Here is a 21,545-nt window from a genome sequence, read left to right as displayed (position 1 = left end):
ATATCTTAACAATATAGCCGCACGGCTGTACCCAAAAAATAGAATATTTTAAGAGTATAGCCACACCGCTATACCCCAAAATAGGGGAAAAAACCTCTCCCAACGAAATGGCTTCTGCATATATCTATCCCGACGAAATTTGCCATATTAGACCTCTCTTGACGAAAGTTCATCGGCAGAGGTAAATTTCGTCGAGACAGGTTTTTTTAAATTTTTTTTAAAATATATATATAAAATTAGTTTCTTTACTTTTATTTTTTAGGCAACTTATTTAATTTAATATATGTAATTAAATAATATCTTAGTCTTTTTGAATTACTTTAATTAGTAATTATGTCTTATCCTTTTTAATTTAAATTCTGCTATGAAAAACGAAAAAATAAATTACTTATTTTCATTTGTTTGTCTCTTTTAAATTTCTCCAGAGCCCAAGAGCTATTCACACTCATGGTCCCCTAAAAATCTATTCACACTCATGGTCCCCTAAAAATTATTTTCTAGCTTCAACCTGCTATTTTTTTAATTAAAAAAAATTATGAAAGATTTCATTAATTTGATAAACTTGGGAGTATTATCCAATAACAATGACGCAAGTCATGGAGGTTCTTCCTCTAACCAAAAGATTTCCTCATCTAACAACGCCGCATGCCTAGCAAGGTAGTGAGCCACCTTATTACATTCTATGGGGCTATATCGCCATCTCACTAGAGTGAAAGAATGTGCGAGGCACTTAGCTTCTTAAGAAAGGTGACCTTCCACACACGCAAATCCACCCCATCTTTCTCAAGAGCAGTAATAATATATTGTGCATCCCCTTCCACTTCAATAGTCCCGATAAAATTTTGGCAGGAAAGATCTACCGCGACATATTTTTGTCGAGATATGTCTATCCCATCAAAGTTAGTGTTCTTTTAGGCTCTTGGATTGCTTTAGAGTTTCAGTTATATATGTTGAGTTTTGTGGGCTTTGATTGAGATTATGCTTAATTATAGTGATGTGGGCTAATAGTTGTTTGTGCATTTTTTATCCGTTTTAGTTTTGCTTTTTAGCGTGTTACTTTTGTTGCAATCTTGGGCTTGGTGCTTTAGATATGTTGACGTCTTAATTTGTGTTGTTGGAGATTATCTTCTTTTTTTTAGGACCTTTCCTATTAAGAGGGGCGATACTAAACTCACACACATTACATAGATGCTATGACTCAAACCTAGAACCTTTGTAATTAAGTTGTTCTTTGATATATTTTATTTTATTTTTTAAAAGAAAGTTGGAGTGGATTACTATTGGATCAGATTCTCTTAAGTTTTGATTTCTGAAAGTTTGACTCGTGAAGCTAGCAAGTTATCGAATTAAGATCATAAATGAATTATCTAATTGAAATCATAAAATTCAAATGCTCTTATATCGAATTCGTTTACAGGTCTACTTGAAACAATGAACGAGACTTTGCGAGACATTTGGAGAGATGCATTTGAATGACTCGAAGCTAATTGGAAAAGGCGGATGGGGTATAATATGAAAACATTAGCCCATTTAATTTAATTTATTTGCTACATTTCTGGTTCAAAAAATAAACTGAATACATTTTTCGATCTATTTTGCTATGAAGACCAAAAGGAAGAGGATAAATTAACCTGGAGGTAAAATCTTATTAACCCCTTATCACCTATCAACTCATAGCCAAAGCATTCATTTAGTAATGAACCACACAACAATGTTAAAGAATTTACCTGTAATTAATTTTCAGTTAAACTGACAAGGTTAAAAATGATCATATTTCTAAGAATATAAGGGGTAGGAAGGCACAAAGAAAGGCAAAAAGTCACACTTTTATTGTCAAAACAGGAGCGATTGGTTTTTACACTCTGCTGTACACACTGTCATTCCTCAGATATCAACACAACCTAAGTATGCATATGCAAGCCCCCTAATTGCTCTACTGAAATCAATTTCTGAATCCAGAAAAAGCAACCAAAAAAAAAAATTCAAATTTTGAATAAAAAAATTGAAAATGAAAGACAAAAATGCAAGCTCACAACAAACCTGTGACCAGAAAGAATACCAAGAAGCTAACTTAACAAAAATGCAAGCCTAGACATTCAAACCAACTCAAAAGGACAACGAGGGGAAAAAGATTAGAAAATTTGTTTGTTGTTTCTGTCCAATCATGAAAACAAGCTTCTTGGGAGCAGAAGCAGCTAAAAATGCACTGATGCTGTCCCTTTCACTCCTGAGAATCTGTGTTCCCCCACTGCAGGAACAAAGCACTGTAATCAGAATGCTTCCTCAGTTGTAATTCAAAGATAACCAAACTGTAGTTTTCACAAGGATTATGTACAGTTTTGCTGGGCAAGCATTCCAACGCATGCAACGTAAACTGCAGGAAGCTGAAGAAAACGCCGAGTATGGGGAGATTCAAAACAAGTAAAGGGCCATTTTAAGCTTGTTCTGTTTCCACTTTGGCAACTTATAAAAAGCATCCTTTGCCATTCCGAAATTCTCCCTGAACTCCTCTGATGACAAGTAAATCTGCTTGTGCGAAACTCAAAAACATAAGGATGGGATTGAAGACATATACTTGTGATGCTATAATTGTTATAATGCAGTACCAATATGTTACCTCTCGCTTCGTCACATCAATATCTGTAATAGGATCTGATGATGTTGTTTTAAGGTGTTCATATGGGTATACTGGGAGACCCTCATCTTCTGCTTCACCCTCCTTCACATCTTCCTCTATGGTGAGGGTTTCTAGTCTAGTGGTCATAGAATTCTCCTTGTTATTCGTCTCAGGTTTTGGTTTGGGGGCCCCTGAGTTCACTGCACTCATGGAAAAGGTGCTTTAAATTTAGTACCTCTAAGGAACCGAGTGCAACAATTTCTAACATGAAGAAGCTTAACCAGTACTTACTTTTAGGCGATCTTGGTATATTGGATTCTCTTGCTGGTCCTGGTTTTTCAAAGCCAGCAGTGAGTGATGCTATAGCTGATGATTTTGAAGCCAATTTTGATGAATCTGGGGTCACAGATTTGGGGTATAACTTTCTGACCATTGGTGGTGGAGTTGAAAGGTTCCTGGCATTAGCATTCTCAAAAGTAGCAGCCAATGCATTGAAGGCTGGAGATCTGCCCCTCACACGAACTCGATCAGGGCTAAAAGACATGCTTCTGGAACGCTGTGATTTTTCTGGCACACTAGACCTTCCACCATAAGATACAGGTGCTCTCCGTTTCGGTTTCTAATCAAGCATTAGATAATTAATAAGTTATTGCTAAGCACTAATCTGGCAACAAGATGCAAACAAGTGTCATGTGCAGAGTCACAATGTAGTAGTGGCACACTTGCATTAACAACACAGATCTTAACAAGGGGCAACTATTGATATTGATTAGTATTTATACTAGGCTTTCTCTCTCGTATACTTCCTGTGTACTTGGATTGCACATGCTAATAAAATTCTCTCTTATAGACTGAAAGATGTGAATGGATATGAGAAATGGAGTTGAAAGAGAATTCCGAGCATAGATGCGAATGAAGTCAAAAGAAGTATCTACTCATGATCTATATCTTATGCAATCAATACAACCAAACAAGGCTTACATTTAAAGTTGGAGTACCCCCGTTTTTCAGAATAGTAAGTTTCCTTTGGAATGAGTTCCCATGCATCTGTACCCAATAAAAGAAAGGAAAATCAGATTGCCAAAAACATGTCAAATTGTGGTGACAACTTCATAATGATATAGCGTCTCACAGAAGATTTTGCAGAGTCCCAACTGAAGAAGCGCGTGAAGAAAGGTGGCTCACTTCCTTCCATGACAATATATATCGAAGCTTCACGAGATAATTTTTCCATAAGAAAATCATGTTCGATAAATTTCTGTCGAAAGTTAAAATTGCCAAGAAATGGTGTCATTAGAAATCTTAAAGAGAGTTGACACAACCAATAAGAGATGTAAAAGACAGTTGAGAAAATTTCCAGGAAAGTTACTGTATCTTAAAAGACAGTTGATACAGCTAACTCAAGTCAGATACAAAATTATTTCCCAGTGCATGGTGCACATCATGTTGTGGAAGAATAGAAGTTTCAAGATACATAGAAAATAGAAATAGATTTATGGGTTTCTATTTTCTGGTGCACTGTGCACATCAGGCTGAAAGGCAAAGAGAGATTTGTGTTTTGCTAACTAGCAGAGGATCCAAAGTACAGCATTGCATCCAGACAAATTCTAAAAAGCCATACCTCCCCAATAGTTAAAGCATGCATCCTATCCTTGGAGTTGACCTGTTGGCCGACCCAAACAAAGATGTCTGAGTGACAATCCAAGATGAATATATCTTCAGTCATCAAATCGTCCTGGGTGAAGTTGTATATCTCCACTACCTGCAAAAATTACTTCCGTTTAAATCTGTATGCAGAAATAAATTCAAAGTACGATTGCATAACTTTGATGCAAGAAAGCATCAATATTCCATGCAAGTTGAAGATTTTATTCATCTCATTCTTGAGCTCATGATCTGTTTCATGCTAAGATCTATGGACATAGACACAACTGCCAATTATCATGTGTTGATCAATTCATAAGGTGCCAGACGTGTCAACTCTCAGAAAACCTAGACGCATATATTGAAATACCTAACGTATACAGTTTACTAAGTTAGACAGTATGCCAGCATGAAAGATTAAAAAATAATAACCATGTATTTTTCATGTAAAAAAATGCAAAACATAACATCTTTATAACTTTTCTCTAAGTAACTGAAGCTGAATTTTTTGAAGTATCCAAATGAGCGTCCGAAACAGGTGCACAAGAGTGTCATGTACTTAGGTTTCAGAGAAGGCTGCTTTTTGTAGAAGCAGTGTCACAAATCATAAGGTTTATGACATGATACAAAATAACTCATCGCATGAAAACTAGTACAAATTAGACTTCAAAAAATGCCTGCACGTTTCATAATACATAGAAGCTATCATAGTCTCACATTCATGTTATGGATTAGAAATGATAAACCAAAATATTTACCTTCAAATTGCCTGAAGATCGATTTGCAGTGTGGTCATGATCAAAACAACAGAATGGGAAGAAAAAAGTCAAAAACTTCATGGTTAAAGCCAAATTGAAGAAAGAAATTAGAGCCGATGAAAATGTTACCCTCTAGCTCAGATAAAATTCATACCATTTGAGAAGGTGCAGGAAAATAGGCGAGGGTCACTTTCTGCAGATCTTACAATCTTTTGGCTTGGATACTCAGATTTTCCTCCTAACAGATCCCAAAACTGTTCAGACTCAACATTCTCCTTTTGTGTTTTCGACTGAAGATTTGGCTGCAGACAAATCAGTAGATTAACAAGGAGATCCAAATTTTTTTAATTTAAAATAGGGTACATAATAATCCCTTCATACACAAAAATAAAAATAAAAAAATTAAATAAAAAAAATTAATTAATCGAAATCTTTAAAAAAAATGTTAAAAGAAATTAAATCAGCTGAATGAACTCTGCAGTAATTCACATGTGAGTAGGTGACAAAATATACAAACGCATAAATGTAGCACTTTCATGTCACAAGATTGACTAGCCTTTCCCCCATTATGGATACGTACAAATGAATATCTCACATAGAGAGCTCTATCTTGTACAGCATTTTTTTTAAATAAAAGAAAACATAGAGCATATTGGACCTTTATCAGATCGAGCTGCCTCTCAACAAGTTCCTGGTCATCCGAGTTTGCGAGGCCTCCAGACCACGTAAAGACAGTTGAGCCACTATGTAATATATAGCAGTAGGAGGAATTCAAAGATGATGCAACCTGATGGAAGGGATTAAGGGGAAAAGCAGAGGAAAAAAAGGAGGAGGAATGATGTTAACATAACTTCCACATACAGGACAGGAATATGCACACACACACACACCCCACTATACACAATAGCCTACAAGTATCCTATTGCAAACAGAACCAGAAGAAGAAAAGAAAGAAGAGACTTACTGCATCAACTTGTATTGCTTGCATATTATCTGGCCCAGTTCCCTGGACACGAAATAATGCCACACCATCTTCTTGATATGTCTCGTCTGGAACTTGCTTCTCCGCAACATAATTTTTGTATCCATCACTTAGACCACCCTGATAGATTTCACAGTCCATTTTGTGGTCATTCGAAAACATGCAAATATTTATAAATGCTGAACACAAGAAGTTTGTTTCTTAATCCTTTTTTCTCTTCTCAATTTTCTTTTTCTTTAGTATCATGGAATCCACAAACCTTCAATACAATTATGCTTTGGAAGATTGAATAGAACTGAATTGGTTCACTGCCTTCATAGATACGAGCCTTGAAATTGGTGAAAAAACATAATCAGTAAGTAACGAAGGAATAAGGACAAAAACATACATCAGTGTAACAATAGCATCTACAGTTGAAGGAAAACTACCTGGGCAGCTAGAAACTTCAATGACTCAACCACCTTGCTGGCTAGGGAAATAGCTGACGCTCTTTCTTCCTATTTTGAGTAGTAATTCATATTTAGTAAGCCTTCCATGAGCCATGCAATCTAGATGCATTTAGATGGGCTAAACTTATGAACAAACATATATCTTACTAATGTAGCTTGCAAAAAAGAGGAGGAACAAAAGACACAAGTAACTTCTGAAGGTTATTTTAGTTGAGACAATGTCCTATAAGCACGATTGTGCATCAAGGAAATAATGTAAACTCAATTTAAACAAGTAAATTCCAAATGCATGACCCAACACCAATCACGTTTCCATAGGTTTTAGTTTCCTCCATTTGCACAAGCACATGAATAGATATAATGAATAAGTGCAAATGCCAGGAGCTAAGATAGATCCTTTGTCTCTGGAGAGGGCTGCATAGCGACAAAGGATTCCTTTAGCAAAACCCAGGTAATTAAAATAATAGTTTTGCTGAATCTAGGTGAGTTGAATATTCCATATCAAAGAATGCACACTTTTTTATGGCTTAAAAAGTTGGATTTACCTTTCCATTAAATCTCTCTTGAGTTTTATAAAGGAACCTTCCCATTAAATCTCCTTTGAGTTTTATAAAGGATTCCTTTATAAAAACTGTATTCATGAATAGAACATCATATATACACTTATTTGACCAGAAATTTATTTAAATAGTTTCCTATTTCCGTGACATACCCTTAACTATACACTTATTTGACCAGAAATTTATTTAAATAGTTTCCTATTTCCGTGGCATACCCTTAACAGTGCTAGTCATTTTATTTAATTTTAAAAGGCGGCGCTTTCAGGTTCCCTGGCTTTTTCATGGAATTGTTGTAAGGCATTGAATACTTTATGATATTCTGAGCATGGTGTCAAGATTGATAAGATGCTCGGTAAATTATTACCTCAACACTCTGCTTTCCAAACCATGTTCCTATAAGATGCTCCTCTTTATCCTCTCCTGGATATGAATAATGGAAAATATAGCAATCTCCACTGTAAAATTTTGATTGATCAGAAGGTGGAAGTAGAATCTTTTCCTGCCCATTCACACGCCAAACCTGCCAAACCAAGATAAAGCTACCCTTAGCATGACAGCATAAACAAAAAGTGGACACGAGGTTTATCTCTAGTTCAGTTCCTCAGGGGTGGGGGTGGGGGTAAGGGTTTAGGACTCATCCAAGATGCACTTCTCAAAACCTAGAAAGCAATTCGGTACAATGAAGTGAATATCACATCATTAATATGAAACTAAAGCAAAAACAAAATATGGCATCGCTAAATGATTGTTGACATTTCCACAAGTCCTCATTGATGATGAGTCCAAGATGATTCTTGTAGAATTTTACAACCCCTTAGGTTTATGGTTAGAATATGAATTGACTCTGAAGCACTTCGTCTTTTATATCTTCCTCATCGGACACAGAAAGCTTTCCTGGAACATTCCCCATGTCTTCTTTCATTTTTAATTTTTTTTAAAGGAAAAAAATGCAGGCAACTGGCTTTGTGGAGCTTGTGTGGACAAAATAGGTTCTTGGTAAAAGTGAAATTTTTCCCGAAAGAGTCGGAAATGAAGAACAAGAACTAGCATTGCTATGTAAGAGCTGTTACAAAGGGATTATACGATATACAGCACCTGCAGATTTCCCGTGCAATCAATGTATGGTTGAGGTTCTTCTTTTACGGGATCAGCTTTCAATAGACCCTTCACATCAACCCCTTGACGCTTGAGGAGTGCTGCAGAAACAATGAGAAACAACAGAAGTAAGATTTTTTTTTTCTTTTATGAGGGTGATGGTGAGGATCACAAGAACAAAATATGTTGCAAGGAAAAAGAAATCAAAATCAAAATCAAAAGCAAAGCTGTTCAATGACTCACCCGCAACCTTGCCCCTACCATCCTCTGACACAGCTACATCAGTTGTTTGAGGCCATGAATCGAATTTTGACCTAAACATTACTGTCTCAAAGCCCTCAATTACACGAATTATGTGGCATTTCGATCGATCAGGACCGCGGACTAACTCCTATATGGTGAGATCAAGCGAATACCAGGTTTACTGAGAATGTACATCAAAATGCAATAGTGATAGCTGAAAGAAAAAAAAAAAAGAAAAGGCAACGACTAGTACTTCTGCAGCTCCACTTGCACTCCGCCTTTCATCAAGAGATGTATTTCTCCCCATCCAAACAAACATTTCCAACCCACAATCTAGAAGATAGCACTTATTTGTGTCCAGCAAATCCCTCATCAAAGAATCAGCCTCAACTGGTTCTGCCTTCCCCTTCTCAACGCTTAAAAGGAAAATGTACTTCTGTCAGAACTACAAATTGGATATCATAATTCATGATTACAAATAAAACTTCACTATATCAAATGAAGATACCATTATCATAAAGAAGATGCCAATTATCTGAATTTTTTTTTTTTTGGTCCAAAGACAGGGAAGAAAATGAATAGATTTCTTAATTGGATCAAAGAGTTGGAAAAAAAAGAAATAGATGACTACATACATAAGTGCATTTACGAATCTCTCTAGTAACATATTACCCATTCTAAAAACAATGAGGTGCACTTAACATGACAGAGATCCTTATAAGAATGTACGTAATAGAAAAGGGTAAATTAAGATGGCAAATTACCAAAGCAGCTTGGTAGGATAAGAATCAAAACATTTATCTTCATTGGTGGCTGTTTTCCTTGGAAGTGGAGCAAAGCCACCAAATAAACCCCAAAATTCTCCACTTTCAGCATCAGCCATCAACTTCCCATCCTCTACATGAAACACAAGAAGATTGACTCAGAGAGAGAAAGTGATAGTTAATTGTCATTACTGAACTTCCCACTATGTAATTTGACTTACCAATGGAAGCTATCTCACATTTCCCATCATGATATGTGTCTTTAATGTACTGGAGAACTTCTAACGCCTTAGCTCTTTCTTGAATGGATGAGTTGGAACCATTAAATTGAAATATTTTAGACTGGGTATCCAGAATAAAAATGTCATCGTGGCTGAGTGAAGATCGAGCAAAAGGAACCTGTAATGCGGAAAAATGACTTAAAAAGAAAATGAAAACTAAGGTATACACATATATATGATGTATGATGCATGTGTATGTATATACGTTAAATGCATAAACACACACGCACACACATGCATATTTTTGTAAGTACACATATGTTTGTAGATCAATGAGATTTATTCATCATCAGCAGAAACCTATGCACATAGACTTGCCTCTTTGACATGGACAACATGCTTTCCTTTGCACACAAACAACCGTGTCTTGTGTTCTTCAGCCTCAGCACGTTTGAACCCAGATGCAACTCCACCTTCTTGAGGTATGATACATGGTTTGAAATTAGATAGGAACTTTGCAGTTTCATGACCCTGTACTTCGCGATACTGGACAGCACGTCCTCCAAGAGCTGCATCTAATTCAACTGTCTTGACGGCTGCAGTTCCAGCTTCATCCTGTTTTAACAGATCCCTATGTCAGAAAGATATGCTGAGAATTCAAACTCAGGCAATAACTTGAATAGCGTGAATTTTGGAGTTTACCTGAGAAGTATCTTTCCCAAGCCAATAATGGATATCATGCCGCAAAGCACCACTTTTTGAGGCTGTTGTCTAAGTAGAAAAGGTGAGAAACTCAGAAGTTATTCAAATTATTGAAAATGCACACCATAGGAACTACATGAAGAATAAAACAGATGATATATAATATTCAGAATACTAAAAATCATTTAGATTAACTTATATTGCACAAAACCCTCATGTGGCTCGTATGATAGCAAAGACAACGTAGAGTATTGAATGTTTAGGGAAAACAGCCACCACAAATAAAGCTTCTGGCAATTGCAGTATATGACTAGAGTAATTCACATGTATTGCTACCTGAGAGATGAGTTGGATTACATCTATTCACTTACTTTCAGGATCACATAAGAGTCTCCCATAAAAAAATTTCCATAAGAGGACTTTGGGACAGGAGCAGGACGAAAGTTTTCAATGCGCCATATTTCAAGTCCACTATACATTGTCAAGGAGAATCATAACATGAACCTTCCCAAGAAGGAGATAAAATTAAAACCATATAAATCCAAACTTAAAAGAACAGCAATAGGAGCAAAAGAGACATCAGCAGCAACACTGTGGTAATAGTTGCTGTCTTTATGTTCTGTTCCTCTAATAAATTGCAAACTGCATTCATTAGAAAACCGAAAAGTCCAAAACGCAAATGTCAACAATTGTAAAGATGCTGAATATTTCATGAGATAAAGGATACGCCTTTTGTCCAGCTCCCGTGAAAGCTGGATCCAAATCTCTCATGGAAACAGCCATTTTGTTTTTGTAGCTTTATCTATTAAGTTATCCACAACTTTGGGAAGATTGGAGCCAAACCAGCCTGAAACAATTTGGCACTACAAAAAGAGTATAAAAGGGTTAAGAAGATTGACTTCTAAAAAGAACTACAACTAGATGCGCCTTGCAAATTATTCCATAAGATAGGAGACAACACGCAGTTCAGAATTTTGCTGTTAGCTATTTCTTTTTTAAGAAGAAAACAAAATTTATTTTACAAAGACAAAATAAATACATAGATGGGAGTAAAACTGTGATTTTTACAACATGAAAGGTAACATAGAGTCAAATAAAACCTTGTGAGCAGCAACAACTGCCATCATATATTTGTCCCGTGAAGTCTGTAACATGAGGCATAGTTTGCCCTAAAGGCAAAAATTCCACTGAAGTTTTAGCAGGATTAGATATAAGATGCTCAGTACAAAGGTTCAGTCCTAAAGTCCTTAGTTTCACAGATTAAAGCTTCATATCAGCATAATGTATAATGCAATCCACTGATACAGCTAGTTGCCTTTCAATCCTAAATACAGCTTCAACCAATATGCAAAACATCTTATTGGGAAATTTAGTGTATTCATTCCCAGAAGTTGCAATGAAAATATGTAATTCCAGATAAACTGCCAACTAACTACATCGACTCTCAACTTTTTTATCGAACCCAACTAGAACTACTTTTTTCAGGCTAAAGACATTGAGTATAAGGGACAAGGAAGAAGAGCAAATAAATAATATTTAAATGAATAAACATGACAAAGGAAAATACAAAAGATGGAGCAAAACTGTTTATTGAACCGAACACAAAGCCATGCACAGAACCAAGGAAGCATTTGGCATACACAGATGAAAAGTGCAGGTGAAACATTAATGAAAAATAACAGACGCAGAGGCAGAGACGTAATTCTCAGGTGACATTTTAATACACACATGCGCGGTCTCACATGCGCACGCACGCATTCACACTAGTGACTAAATCACATGAGTCACGGCGGAGAAGACGAAAGATAAACAACAACTAAACCAAAAAAATTCTAAGACCACGGCACAGATACTACGAGTTCCAAGTTTCGAATTTCGGGACCACTCAATTATAATATTTAGCACTAAGTTTCATGGAAAATCATATTTAAACGAAACTAAGAATCACAAGCAAGAAAACACGGAAGTTTCTCTCAGATCAGTGAAATTCAATCATAATAGACCAATCCGATCAAACCCACATCATCAAGAGCAGAGCGACACACGAAAATCAACACTTTCCTAATAAGCAAAATGAGTTCAGCAAAATGAAACATTAATTCACAAACCCAACAACTAAAATCTAAAAAATATATATTACTAAATGGTAAAAACCCAACATCGAAAGCTCGAATTTTGAGCACACCTGGTGGTTGTTGACGAAGAAATCCCAATCAGAGTCCAAATGAAGCCGACCAGATCCAATCTAATGCAGATAAATTACAGACAAAACAGAATTCATATGCATTTCCAGGAAAAATGGATAAAGTGAGGAAAAAAGCTGAGAAGAAAGAAAGTAAAGTGGGGGCTAGAGAAAGAAGAAGAAGAAGAAGAAAAATGAGAATTGTAGAGAGATAAAGAAAGGTGTAGAGAGAAAAAGGTTTTGTGAGAGAGAGAGAGAGAGAGAGAGAGAGAGAGAGAGAGAGGAGGTTGGAGGGAATGATGAGTTGCCAGGCGTGCTTATCACTAACGGCAACAAAAGAGGACACACTCCCCACAAGCACAGATGAACTGTAAATTCCCCTTATTCAATTATATAATTGTTTATTAATATTATTTATAGTAATTAATTATTATGTTTTCCTTTATATGTTTTCTTTTCCATATCCCATCAATTTCCATTGGAGGGAATCACTGCAGTTTTTGCTGCTTGGTGAAAAAAGATCAGGATTAAAAAAGGACAAGGTGAAAGCTTTGACTGCAAAAACCAGGTGCTTTTTTTTTTGCGTCAGGTGAAAATTTGTTGGTTTCAATACTAATCTCTTGCTGTAATTTGTTTACAATTTGATTAGACAGCAGAATTTGGCAAGTGGGTTTTTTTGATGCCAAGGTCAATGAAACAACAGTAAAATAATCTATAAAAAATGATGGCTAAAGTTGATTAGAGGAAAAATAAAAAGGAAAGGAAATGCAAGTACCTTTTGAATTTTTAATCAATCAGTCTAGCCAACAGGTAGAGATTGTTGCTTCTGCAGCAGTTGGTGTTCATGTGCTGTGTTTTTTTTTGTATTTTCTGTGACTCTCTGTATCTTTTAGTTTCATCAATCCTTTTCTGGGTCTGGTTCAGATGTTTTTATTTTTAATTTGATATTTTTTTTTGTAAATTCAATAATTGTGTTGGGAAATTACTTTTAAAAAAAATATGGAAATGAGAGAAGTGAAAATAAAAAAATAGAAATAGGAAAGAAAAGGTTGGTGGTGATGGAGAGAGCTGACTCCCGCTTTGTGAGGATTGAAATGGAAAAAGGGAGAAAAACTGGGAAAAGAAAGGGTCGGCTACCGGCCATCATTCATGGTTTGCCCATAAAGCCTAAGGTGGGGCTTCATGTTAGGGACTCACAAGACTCTTTTCTCCCTCTTGGGTTTTTTTTTCATTTTCTTTTTGTGTGCTCAATTTATCATTTTATCGTTTTCTCAATTAGATGCCCTTAATAATTTTTAATTTGTCTAATTTTTTGCAGGAATAATCTATGAATGAAGATTTAAAAAATAAACGGTTTAAATCGTTGAAAAAAAAAGCATCTTATCATTTTGGCAAAAACCAGCATCTTTTTCCTTCTTTTTTTTTTTTTTTTTGTCAAACCAGTCTCTATCATTTTTGTTCTCAGTCCAACTAGTACTTAAGTTCAGCTTTGTGTTGTATAATGGAATATTCTTAAATCTCTTTATAAAAAGATCTTGGGTTTTGCAAGGAGGTCGTAGCTCATATAATTAAAAGTATTTATACATGCATATAATGTCCTAGGTTCGATTTTTTCTTTCCCTAATATATTTTGTATAAAATAAATAAATAAACTTGAGTTGGGTACAAGCATTATGCATACAGCTTCTGCTACATAAAAGACTAAATAGTTCAAATGTGTACAACCTTTACTGGTAAACTCCAATGAGGCATATTCTATTTTTCCACTGACTAGTTATATTCTAATCTGTAAAAGAACTTTAGGTGGACATACTCCTAGCGCTAGGCCTTATGTACCTAGCTAAACTAGTTTGTAGCACTTATTCAAACTTTTAAGTTTTTTAGTACCACATATTTACTTTCCTTGATAAAAATAATGTTACCATTTTCACAAACAATAACCTCACAATTACTCTCTTATTTTAAAAAACTATTAAGTGCTAATTAGCCGTTAAACAATTCACAAGTGATCGTATCGCATACTTGATCGTATGATAAATGGACTATTTTATTGGAGTATGAAGGAATACTAATTTAATTTCCATATAATGTAGCCAAAAAGATTCATATGCAGTTTCTAAAATCTGAGACTACATAATTTTTTAAGCATTGGGGAAGCCGTTTGGAGCATATTTGACTGTTTTCGTTGAGAAATTTAGGTTGCATTTTTCAATATAGGAAAGGACTTTGGGGAGGCAAGATTTTCATATGGGCTGGACTAATATTTTTTTCTTTGGGCTGCAATGACCAGGCTCAGTTCAGGCTTATATGTGACTTGAAAATCACTATCCCATTTTCTATTATTTTCTCTTTATTTATTTATTTATTTTTAATATTCCGGGAAAGTGGAGAGCTGGATTCTCACTCTGACCGTCATTTAGGAGAAAGTCCTCCCCTACTATTTTCACAATTTGTCTCTTCAAATTTGGATAAGAGAATTCGAATATGAAACCACTTTCAAATTTTAAAAAAAAAGTATCACTAGACTAAAATATAATTGGTTAGGTTTCACAAACTTAAAAGCTATGAACCTCGAGGCGGTTCGGATAAAGAGATTGCAACTCATCCAAAAGAACACTGGAGAGCCAACATGAGAAGTTCATAAATTTCATGTAGGTTTTATCAAATAATTCCTTGGTCCCTCTTTCATGTGTTGCGCAAAAGTAAAAAGAGTGTTTTCATCAATTGCATCAAGTGGGCTGCAAGAAAGGGTGAGCAACAAAAAAAAAAAATGGGGCTTGGAGCTAACCCATGCATGAAGAAATCAACATATCTACAATCTATGGTTGTGCATCTATTATCTGCTCAACAATTGGTCATCCTTCAAGGCTAATGCAGCTAATTCATGGGATGCCTCATTTAAAGTTATTGGAGTGAAACATTTGTTTGTTTGTTTGTTTGATTTAATTCAATATGAGATGAAGAGGATTTAAGTGATTTGAAGTACTTTCTTTGAATCGAAGTAGCAAGATCAAAAACTGGTATATTTCTATTTTAGTTGGAGAAACTGACAGGAGCATATATAAAGTCAAAAAAATTTACCACTAAAATAATAAAGTTAGAAAAATTAGAGGGTTTTGAGCCAGTTGGGCCCCAGAGCCGACAAAAAAATACAAGAATGCAACTCCAAGATGGCCCCAGATTGACCACCATGTGCCTGCTAGTTGAACAGCCATGTCCAATTTATCCCACAATCTACTTCTCTAAATGCAAATGAATAGCATCCAAAAAACCGCCCAACTTACATCTAACAACTTCATCCACGTGATCAATAGTCACTGACCAACCTTTCTCCTTAAGATGCTCATTAAGATTTCTCAAAAACCTCAACAATTCACGAGGTGAATCCTTATATGTTTGTTTTCTTCTTCTTCGCGTAATCATATATCTCCAACAAAAATGGCTCTGTAATAGATCTTTCCCACCGCCTAAAAATGTAGAGAATCAGAGCCCTTTAGCGAGGGAAATAGCAAGTTCAATATCATTATGAAACCTGCTAAACCGATCCATTCTGTCCTTGGCATCCATTAAAAATGGATGTACAATCAATTTCTTCAGATAAGTCGAATAACTGCGTTTTGATGCGTCATCAAAGCAATTTGAAAAATGGTCACGTTCATGCCAATATTCATTGGGTTCAAGCAAAACCGCCAATAACTTCTTAAAATCTTTAAAATCCTACTTTTTTTTAGCATCCCGATCTTTCACAACAACATCTGCCAAACTGTTTTCAGTCTTGATTAACTCAATTCTCCATTAAGAAATACATAAAAACTCTTTGAATCCAAATCACAATGATACAAATCTGCCGCATAAGTGTATGAAATGGTTACCAAGATCTCACTATTCACTTAAGCATCGATTGTTATCTTTCATATTGGCCTTCTCATCCTTGGTTTCACCATTATCTACACCTTTACACGAACTAAAGAGAGAATCTCATATTTTTCATAACAAAGACCCCAAAACCCTTTCTTAATCTCATATTTGTATCGGTAGAATAATCTGTTTTCAACTGAAACATAGTGGTCTTACATCCAATTACAACATCCCTTGAACTAATTTTAATATTATTGTACTCGGACCTAATATGTTTCATGAAGTTCTCCTCTTTTTCCATATCTGTAAGTTTCAATATCTCAAAAATTATTCGACACAAAAACTAGAAATAAAATAAAAATACAGAGAAAAATCAACATAACCATTCCTAGAAACGAAAACCAAAAATAGTAGCAGCATGAAATCACCTTGAGTATGTAGGAAGATGAAGATGAAGTCTTTAGTTCGAAAAACGAGCGCCTAGTGGATCAGGTAATATGAGAGCTGTAATTTTGTCCAGTATATGGTATTTTAATCTTGATTATTTTAATTACAATAATTGCTTGTAATCGTTTTGTAATTTTTTTTTTTTTTCTATTGCCAACACGAGTTGCATTTTTTAATGAAAAAGAACACACAACAGAAAGCAAAGGGAAAAAAAAGAAAATATAAGAAATCCATTGCCCTTTAAAATTGCACTTCTCTGCGAGTCCTGTACCTTTTCCACCAATGCTCAGTATAAAGTTTGCTTGGAGCTGAGAATGAGTTCCTCTATTTCAAATAGAGTGATGATTTTGAATAAATTGCATTAAAAAAAAACTATTTTCTGGTCATGTGTGTTGGCATTATTTGAGGATTTTCATGAGCATAACCTTCATCTTCAACAATCAACATTGAAGAATTATATATTTTCATAATGTTTTTAATTATTTTAAATGGTATTAATTATTATTGTTTGAAGTCAAATATGCATTAATTGATTTGAAGAGTATGCTGGGGCACAAAACATTAAAGTAGCAAACAAGGCTTTCCAAATTGCCACATAGGTCAACAAACTTCAATTTGAAGAGTTTGATTTGCTACTGCTGTTGGAGATGTTGTTATTCTTTTTAGTTGCTAGAGTTCATGTGCTACACCCATTGTGATAGTTAAAACATAGTGAACATTTGAATGCAAATCTGCAAGCTTTCTATCTCTTATTCAGGTTAGGGTTTTGGTTTAATTTTTGGTCTACTATTTCTGTATTTAGTTATTGATTTTACATAAATTTTTTGCATTTTTATTTGCCATAATTTTATTATTTTCTGATTTTTCTCCAATAAATTCCGCGTTGGGAAATAAAACCTTCAACAAAAGGTTAAAATATATCATATACCTCTTTACCCATGACCAATTGGTTTTTGATTGAACATTTTAATTCTAACATGGCATCAGAGTGTTTTCGTCATTTTCTTTCAAATTGTATGTGTTCGATCCTCACTTCTACCTATATATGTTTGTCAATCTCCCCCGAACACACATATTGCCGTGTATTCCTTCATGTGAATATTATTATCTTAAAAAAAAAAGGAAAAGAAATAAGAAAATATGGTAGTATGAATAGTGGATCATTATTATTATTATTATTTTTATCATTCATGTCCAATTTTCAAGAAGTTGAGTAAATCAATGTGGTTCTTTTAATTTCGCGGCGTGGGGAGAAAATTAGGCCAAAAATAAGTGCAAAGTCAAATATTACTTTGTGGACCATCAATATGTAATTGCAATTATATCGTTTTTATTTTTATTTTTATAATTAAATCAAAGGGAAGAACTTCATTGAATTTGCTTCAACACTTACAATAGACCGAAGGATTAAAAATGGACTCATTAAAACCTTGCCTAATAAAACCCCCAAAGGAGGAAAATTCGGTCAACAAAAAAGAGTACCACAGCACCTCCAAATAAACAACAAAGAAAAGCAAAAAACCATTAAGACTGCATCATATCACTCTCTAGTACTTGCTCCAACCAAGTGGGGGCAATATCTTCCCAAAAAAACCGCAAACCTTTCTTCAATCCAAATTGGGCCATTGCATGTGTAGTCTCATTGCCAGTGCGAGGTTGAAACACCACATCAACCACCTCTCGATCCACCATTAATATCCTCTAATATCCTCATCACATTGGCATAAACCCACCCGATAGCCAATTTTAACTGAGTACTTAGGGGTGGGCATCGGGACCGGAAAACCGGAACACCGAATCGAACCAGTGAAAAAAAATCGAAAAAAAACCGAATGACCAAAAAAGTTAATAAATCGGACCAGACCGGTCCCGGTTTTACACCCCACCGCACCGGACCGGACCGATCATATATATATTTTTATTTTTACAAAATTTTAAAATCTAATGTCATATTTTAAATTTTATAATCACTATTTTTCCAAGTTCAACTTCAAAAAATTTATAAATGTATTAATTGGATTATTTGTTAATTTTTAATCCAAAAAAATAAGTTATTTATTATTTTTTTTAAAAAAAATTAAAAAATTAAAAAATTAATAATCCGGTTCAAAACCGGAACCAGTTAGAATCGAACCGGTCGGTTTTTAAAATTTTTTTGTTTAAACCGGACCGGTTAAATAGTATCAATTCCATTTTCAATTTGAAGTAAGAACCGAACCGGACCGGACCGCGCCCACCCTTATGAGTACTTACCAATTTTTTTCAAAGTTCCAGTATTGGCTGTCACCCAATAGTGCCACTGGCCCTACGGCTATGCTAGCTATTTGCCTCTTTATCCTCCCCACTGACTTGGTTCTATCGTTCTTTAGTCTACCATCTAGAGCTTGTTTGGTTAACTTTGGCCTCAATTAATAGACCCAATTAATTTTTTAAGCATATATAATTATCCTCCCAGTTTGTATAATATCCAAACCCACCACATATTCTTCGATCCCATGCTCTTTCATCTGCCCTAAACTAGTTGTTTTTGTTCTCTAATGGGACGTAAAATTGTGAGGCAATTGTGGGTGTTCACTATTTTGCTGTTGGTTTCAATAAACTTGTGTTGTAATTTGGTTCATGGGGAACCACAAGTTCCTTGTTACTTTGTCTTTGGAGACTCATTGTCCGATACTGGAAACAACAATGGCCTCTTGACATTGGCCAGAGTGAATTATCCACCCTATGGCATTGATTTTCCAAGGGGTCCAACAGGAAGGTTTTCTAATGGACGTAATTTGGTTGATGTCATTGGTCAGTCTTCTGGTTTTTTCTTTTAAAATTCAAGTACATTATTATGTTAATCTGTGAATCGCCCTTTATTTTACTCTAGGTTAAATGCATTATCTTATCTCTGTGTATTGCTCGGGTTTGAATTCTTCTTTAAATTTTTTATTTGATCAATTTAGTCCATGTGTGTTTTAATATATCTGATTAATTTGTAAGTCGGTAATATTTTTCTTTTTAACGAAAAGATAGAGAATGAGAAATGAGAGAAAGAAAGTAGAAGCAGAGATATAATTCGAGGGAGAAGGAGAAATAGATATAGAATGAAAAATTAAAAACTAGAGGCAAACTTTAAAGAATTTTCTTTTTTAAGTTTTAATTCCATGTATTTCTCTCTCTCTCTCTCTCTCTCTCTCTCTCTCTCTCTCTCTCTCTCTCTCTCTCTCTTTTTCCCCTAAACTAGTGCAGAGGCTCATGTGGGCTGTTGCACCACAAAGCACAAAAGAAACTAATACGTTGAATATTTCCTTATTACAGCTGAATTACTAGGGTTTAGTCATTACATTCCACCTTTTGCTACTGCAAGAGGACTGAAAATACTCGAAGGCGTGAATTATGCATCTGGTGCAGCTGGTATTCGTGACGAATCTGGACGGAACCAGGTAATTTGACCCATGCACTCCAATCTTTTTTTCTGGTTCCAAAATATGATGCAGTTACAGAATTGCACTCTTCTTCTTCATCTGCATGGTTGTTAGCAATAAATCACACTTTTTCTAAAATCCATGAAGAAAATTTTCCTGCAATCGTTGTGCATATATTTTCCGAAAAGTCGAAAGGTGTAAGGGCAAATCCTACCCCATATGTAATATGATCCCCATGTTTTATTTTGCAGTTAATCAGAATAAGCTTCAATCAGCAGTTGCTGAATCACCAAATCACAGTAAATCGGATTGCTTCCCTTATGAGAAATAATCGTCCATCAGCTGTGCAGTACCTGGGCAAGTGTATATATACAGTTGGAATTGGCACCAATGACTACATTAATAAATACTTCCTGCCAAGGTTATACTCAACAAGCCGCAAATATACCCCAGACCAATATGCAGGAGTTCTTATTCAGGAGTTTTCTGAGCAACTAAGAGTTAGTAGTAACTTTCACTACTATCACCAATATTAATTAATATTCTTTTTAGTGACAGATAATTTGGTATGTTACGTTGTCAAACTGTTAATTTGAAATGCTAACCGCCTGTAAAAGAAAAGTCACGTTTTTGCCCAACAAAGCCATCTCCTTCACATTTGAGTTCCATAAAAGAGAGCATATAGCCTTGTTGAGCAAGAGACTTGTGCTATCCTTTGCCTTGTTTTAGCAACTTCATGGACCATTCATGATAAAAACCCTGATTCTAATTGACTGTATTGTTATTACTTTGCTACAAACTTAGTGAACAAAGCTTACTGAGCTTTTCTGATGATGCTAGAGGTTGTACAAAACTGGGGCAAGAAAGATAGCCTTATTTGGGATAGGTGCGATTGGGTCTACACCCTTTGAAGTGGATAAGTGCGGTGGCACAAACATCACCTCATTATGCTCTGCTAAAATCAACAGCGCAGTCCAACTTTTCAACGAAAGGCTTAAATCACTTGTCACTGACCTTAACACCAACCTGATCGATGCCAAGTTCACTTTCATAGACTATTTTGGGATTGGATTATCCAGTGCTGCTGCATCTGCTGGTATGTATAGTTTTCAACATATTAAACTAACAATGGACATTCAAGTATATATCAACCCTTTTGTATTTCAGGTTCTATGGTTTCAGATGCCCCATGCTGTGAGGCGGAAAGTGAGACCGGCCTATGTGTCCCTTTCAGTACCCCATGCCAAAACAGGACCCAATATTCATTTTGGGATGCTTTCCATCCTACTGAGATTTCGAATGTTGTTGTAGGACGAAGAGCATACAAAGCTACACTTCCTACTGATGCTGTCCCATATGATATCAGCCACTTGGCACAAGTGTAACTGTATCAGTTATAAAGAAATAAAGTTCCTAACAGCTGCTTGTGGAATATATATAAATGAAACAAAGGTAGATCTTGTAATCAAACGCAAATTGCAAGGTTTCACTGTCATTTCTACCAATGGTATGCTTTGTATTGGCAACAATGCAGCTTAATTCTATGTGGGAGCGATTTTCGTCCCACGAGAATATTTGTCTAATATTCCGACTTCTTCTTTGCTTCTCTTTCT

At 35.3% G+C, this 21,545-nt stretch overlaps 2 protein-coding genes across 4 annotated transcripts; one reads left to right on the top strand and one right to left on the bottom strand.

The window, feature by feature from the left end:
- Positions 1,808-12,417, bottom strand: LOC18791436 (villin-4). Of its 3 annotated transcripts, XR_002272498.1 has the most exons (24): positions 12,221-12,417; positions 10,763-10,898; positions 10,407-10,506; positions 10,036-10,104; positions 9,712-9,948; positions 9,334-9,511; positions 9,113-9,245; positions 8,602-8,764; positions 8,349-8,496; positions 8,106-8,206; positions 7,375-7,530; positions 6,430-6,498; positions 6,261-6,329; positions 5,984-6,121; positions 5,678-5,806; positions 5,174-5,321; positions 5,020-5,030; positions 4,239-4,379; positions 3,750-3,875; positions 3,599-3,664; positions 2,909-3,236; positions 2,618-2,817; positions 2,336-2,526; positions 1,808-2,248 (listed from the first exon to the last, which is right to left on the bottom strand). XR_002272498.1 is itself a non-coding variant. In XM_020568243.1 (23 exons), exons 2-23 carry the CDS (start codon positions 10,816-10,818, stop codon positions 2,413-2,415), a joined length of 2,880 nt encoding a protein of 959 aa, XP_020423832.1. In that variant the 5' UTR covers positions 10,819-10,898; positions 12,221-12,417; the 3' UTR covers positions 1,808-2,412. The 3 variants fall into 3 exon arrangements, 2 of the variants coding, with proteins under 2 accessions (XP_020423832.1, XP_020423835.1); XM_020568243.1 differs by having other exon boundaries at positions 1,808-2,526; XM_020568246.1 differs by lacking the exon at positions 12,221-12,417 and adding an exon at positions 11,136-11,646 and having other exon boundaries at positions 1,808-2,526.
- On the top strand, positions 18,978-21,458 carry LOC18790635 (GDSL esterase/lipase At4g18970). The gene is made up of 5 exons (XM_007224969.2): positions 18,978-19,315; positions 19,826-19,950; positions 20,184-20,432; positions 20,773-21,028; positions 21,100-21,458. The coding sequence occupies exons 1-5, from the start codon at positions 19,060-19,062 to the stop codon at positions 21,315-21,317; spliced, it is 1,104 nt and encodes a 367-aa protein (XP_007225031.2). The 5' UTR covers positions 18,978-19,059; the 3' UTR covers positions 21,318-21,458.

The sequence above is a fragment of the Prunus persica genome, chromosome G1 (assembly GCF_000346465.2).
Source record: "Prunus persica cultivar Lovell chromosome G1, Prunus_persica_NCBIv2, whole genome shotgun sequence".
In the NCBI taxonomy this organism is placed as follows: Eukaryota; Viridiplantae; Streptophyta; class Magnoliopsida; order Rosales; family Rosaceae; genus Prunus; species Prunus persica.
Note: the sequence above shows the minus strand (reverse complement) of the source record. Positions and strands in the feature narration are given on the sequence as shown.

Excerpts from the sequence above, each read along its gene's own strand:
- LOC18791436 (XM_020568243.1), bottom strand. The coding sequence starts at position 10,818 with ATGGCTGTTTCCATGAGAGATTTGGATCCAGCTTTCACGGGAGCTGGA. Across the intron at positions 6,122-6,260 it reads AAAGCATAATTGTATTGAAG|GGTGGTCTAAGTGATGGATA; the intron begins GTTTGTGGATTC and ends GAAATCTATCAG. Across the intron at positions 2,818-2,908 it reads TATACCAAGATCGCCTAAAA|TGAACTCAGGGGCCCCCAAA; the intron begins GTAAGTACTGGT and ends CCATGAGTGCAG.
- LOC18790635 (XM_007224969.2), top strand. The coding sequence starts at position 19,060 with ATGGGACGTAAAATTGTGAGGCAATTGTGGGTGTTCACTATTTTGCTG. Across the intron at positions 19,316-19,825 it reads TAATTTGGTTGATGTCATTG|CTGAATTACTAGGGTTTAGT; the intron begins GTCAGTCTTCTG and ends TCCTTATTACAG. Across the intron at positions 20,433-20,772 it reads AGTTTTCTGAGCAACTAAGA|AGGTTGTACAAAACTGGGGC; the intron begins GTTAGTAGTAAC and ends TGATGATGCTAG.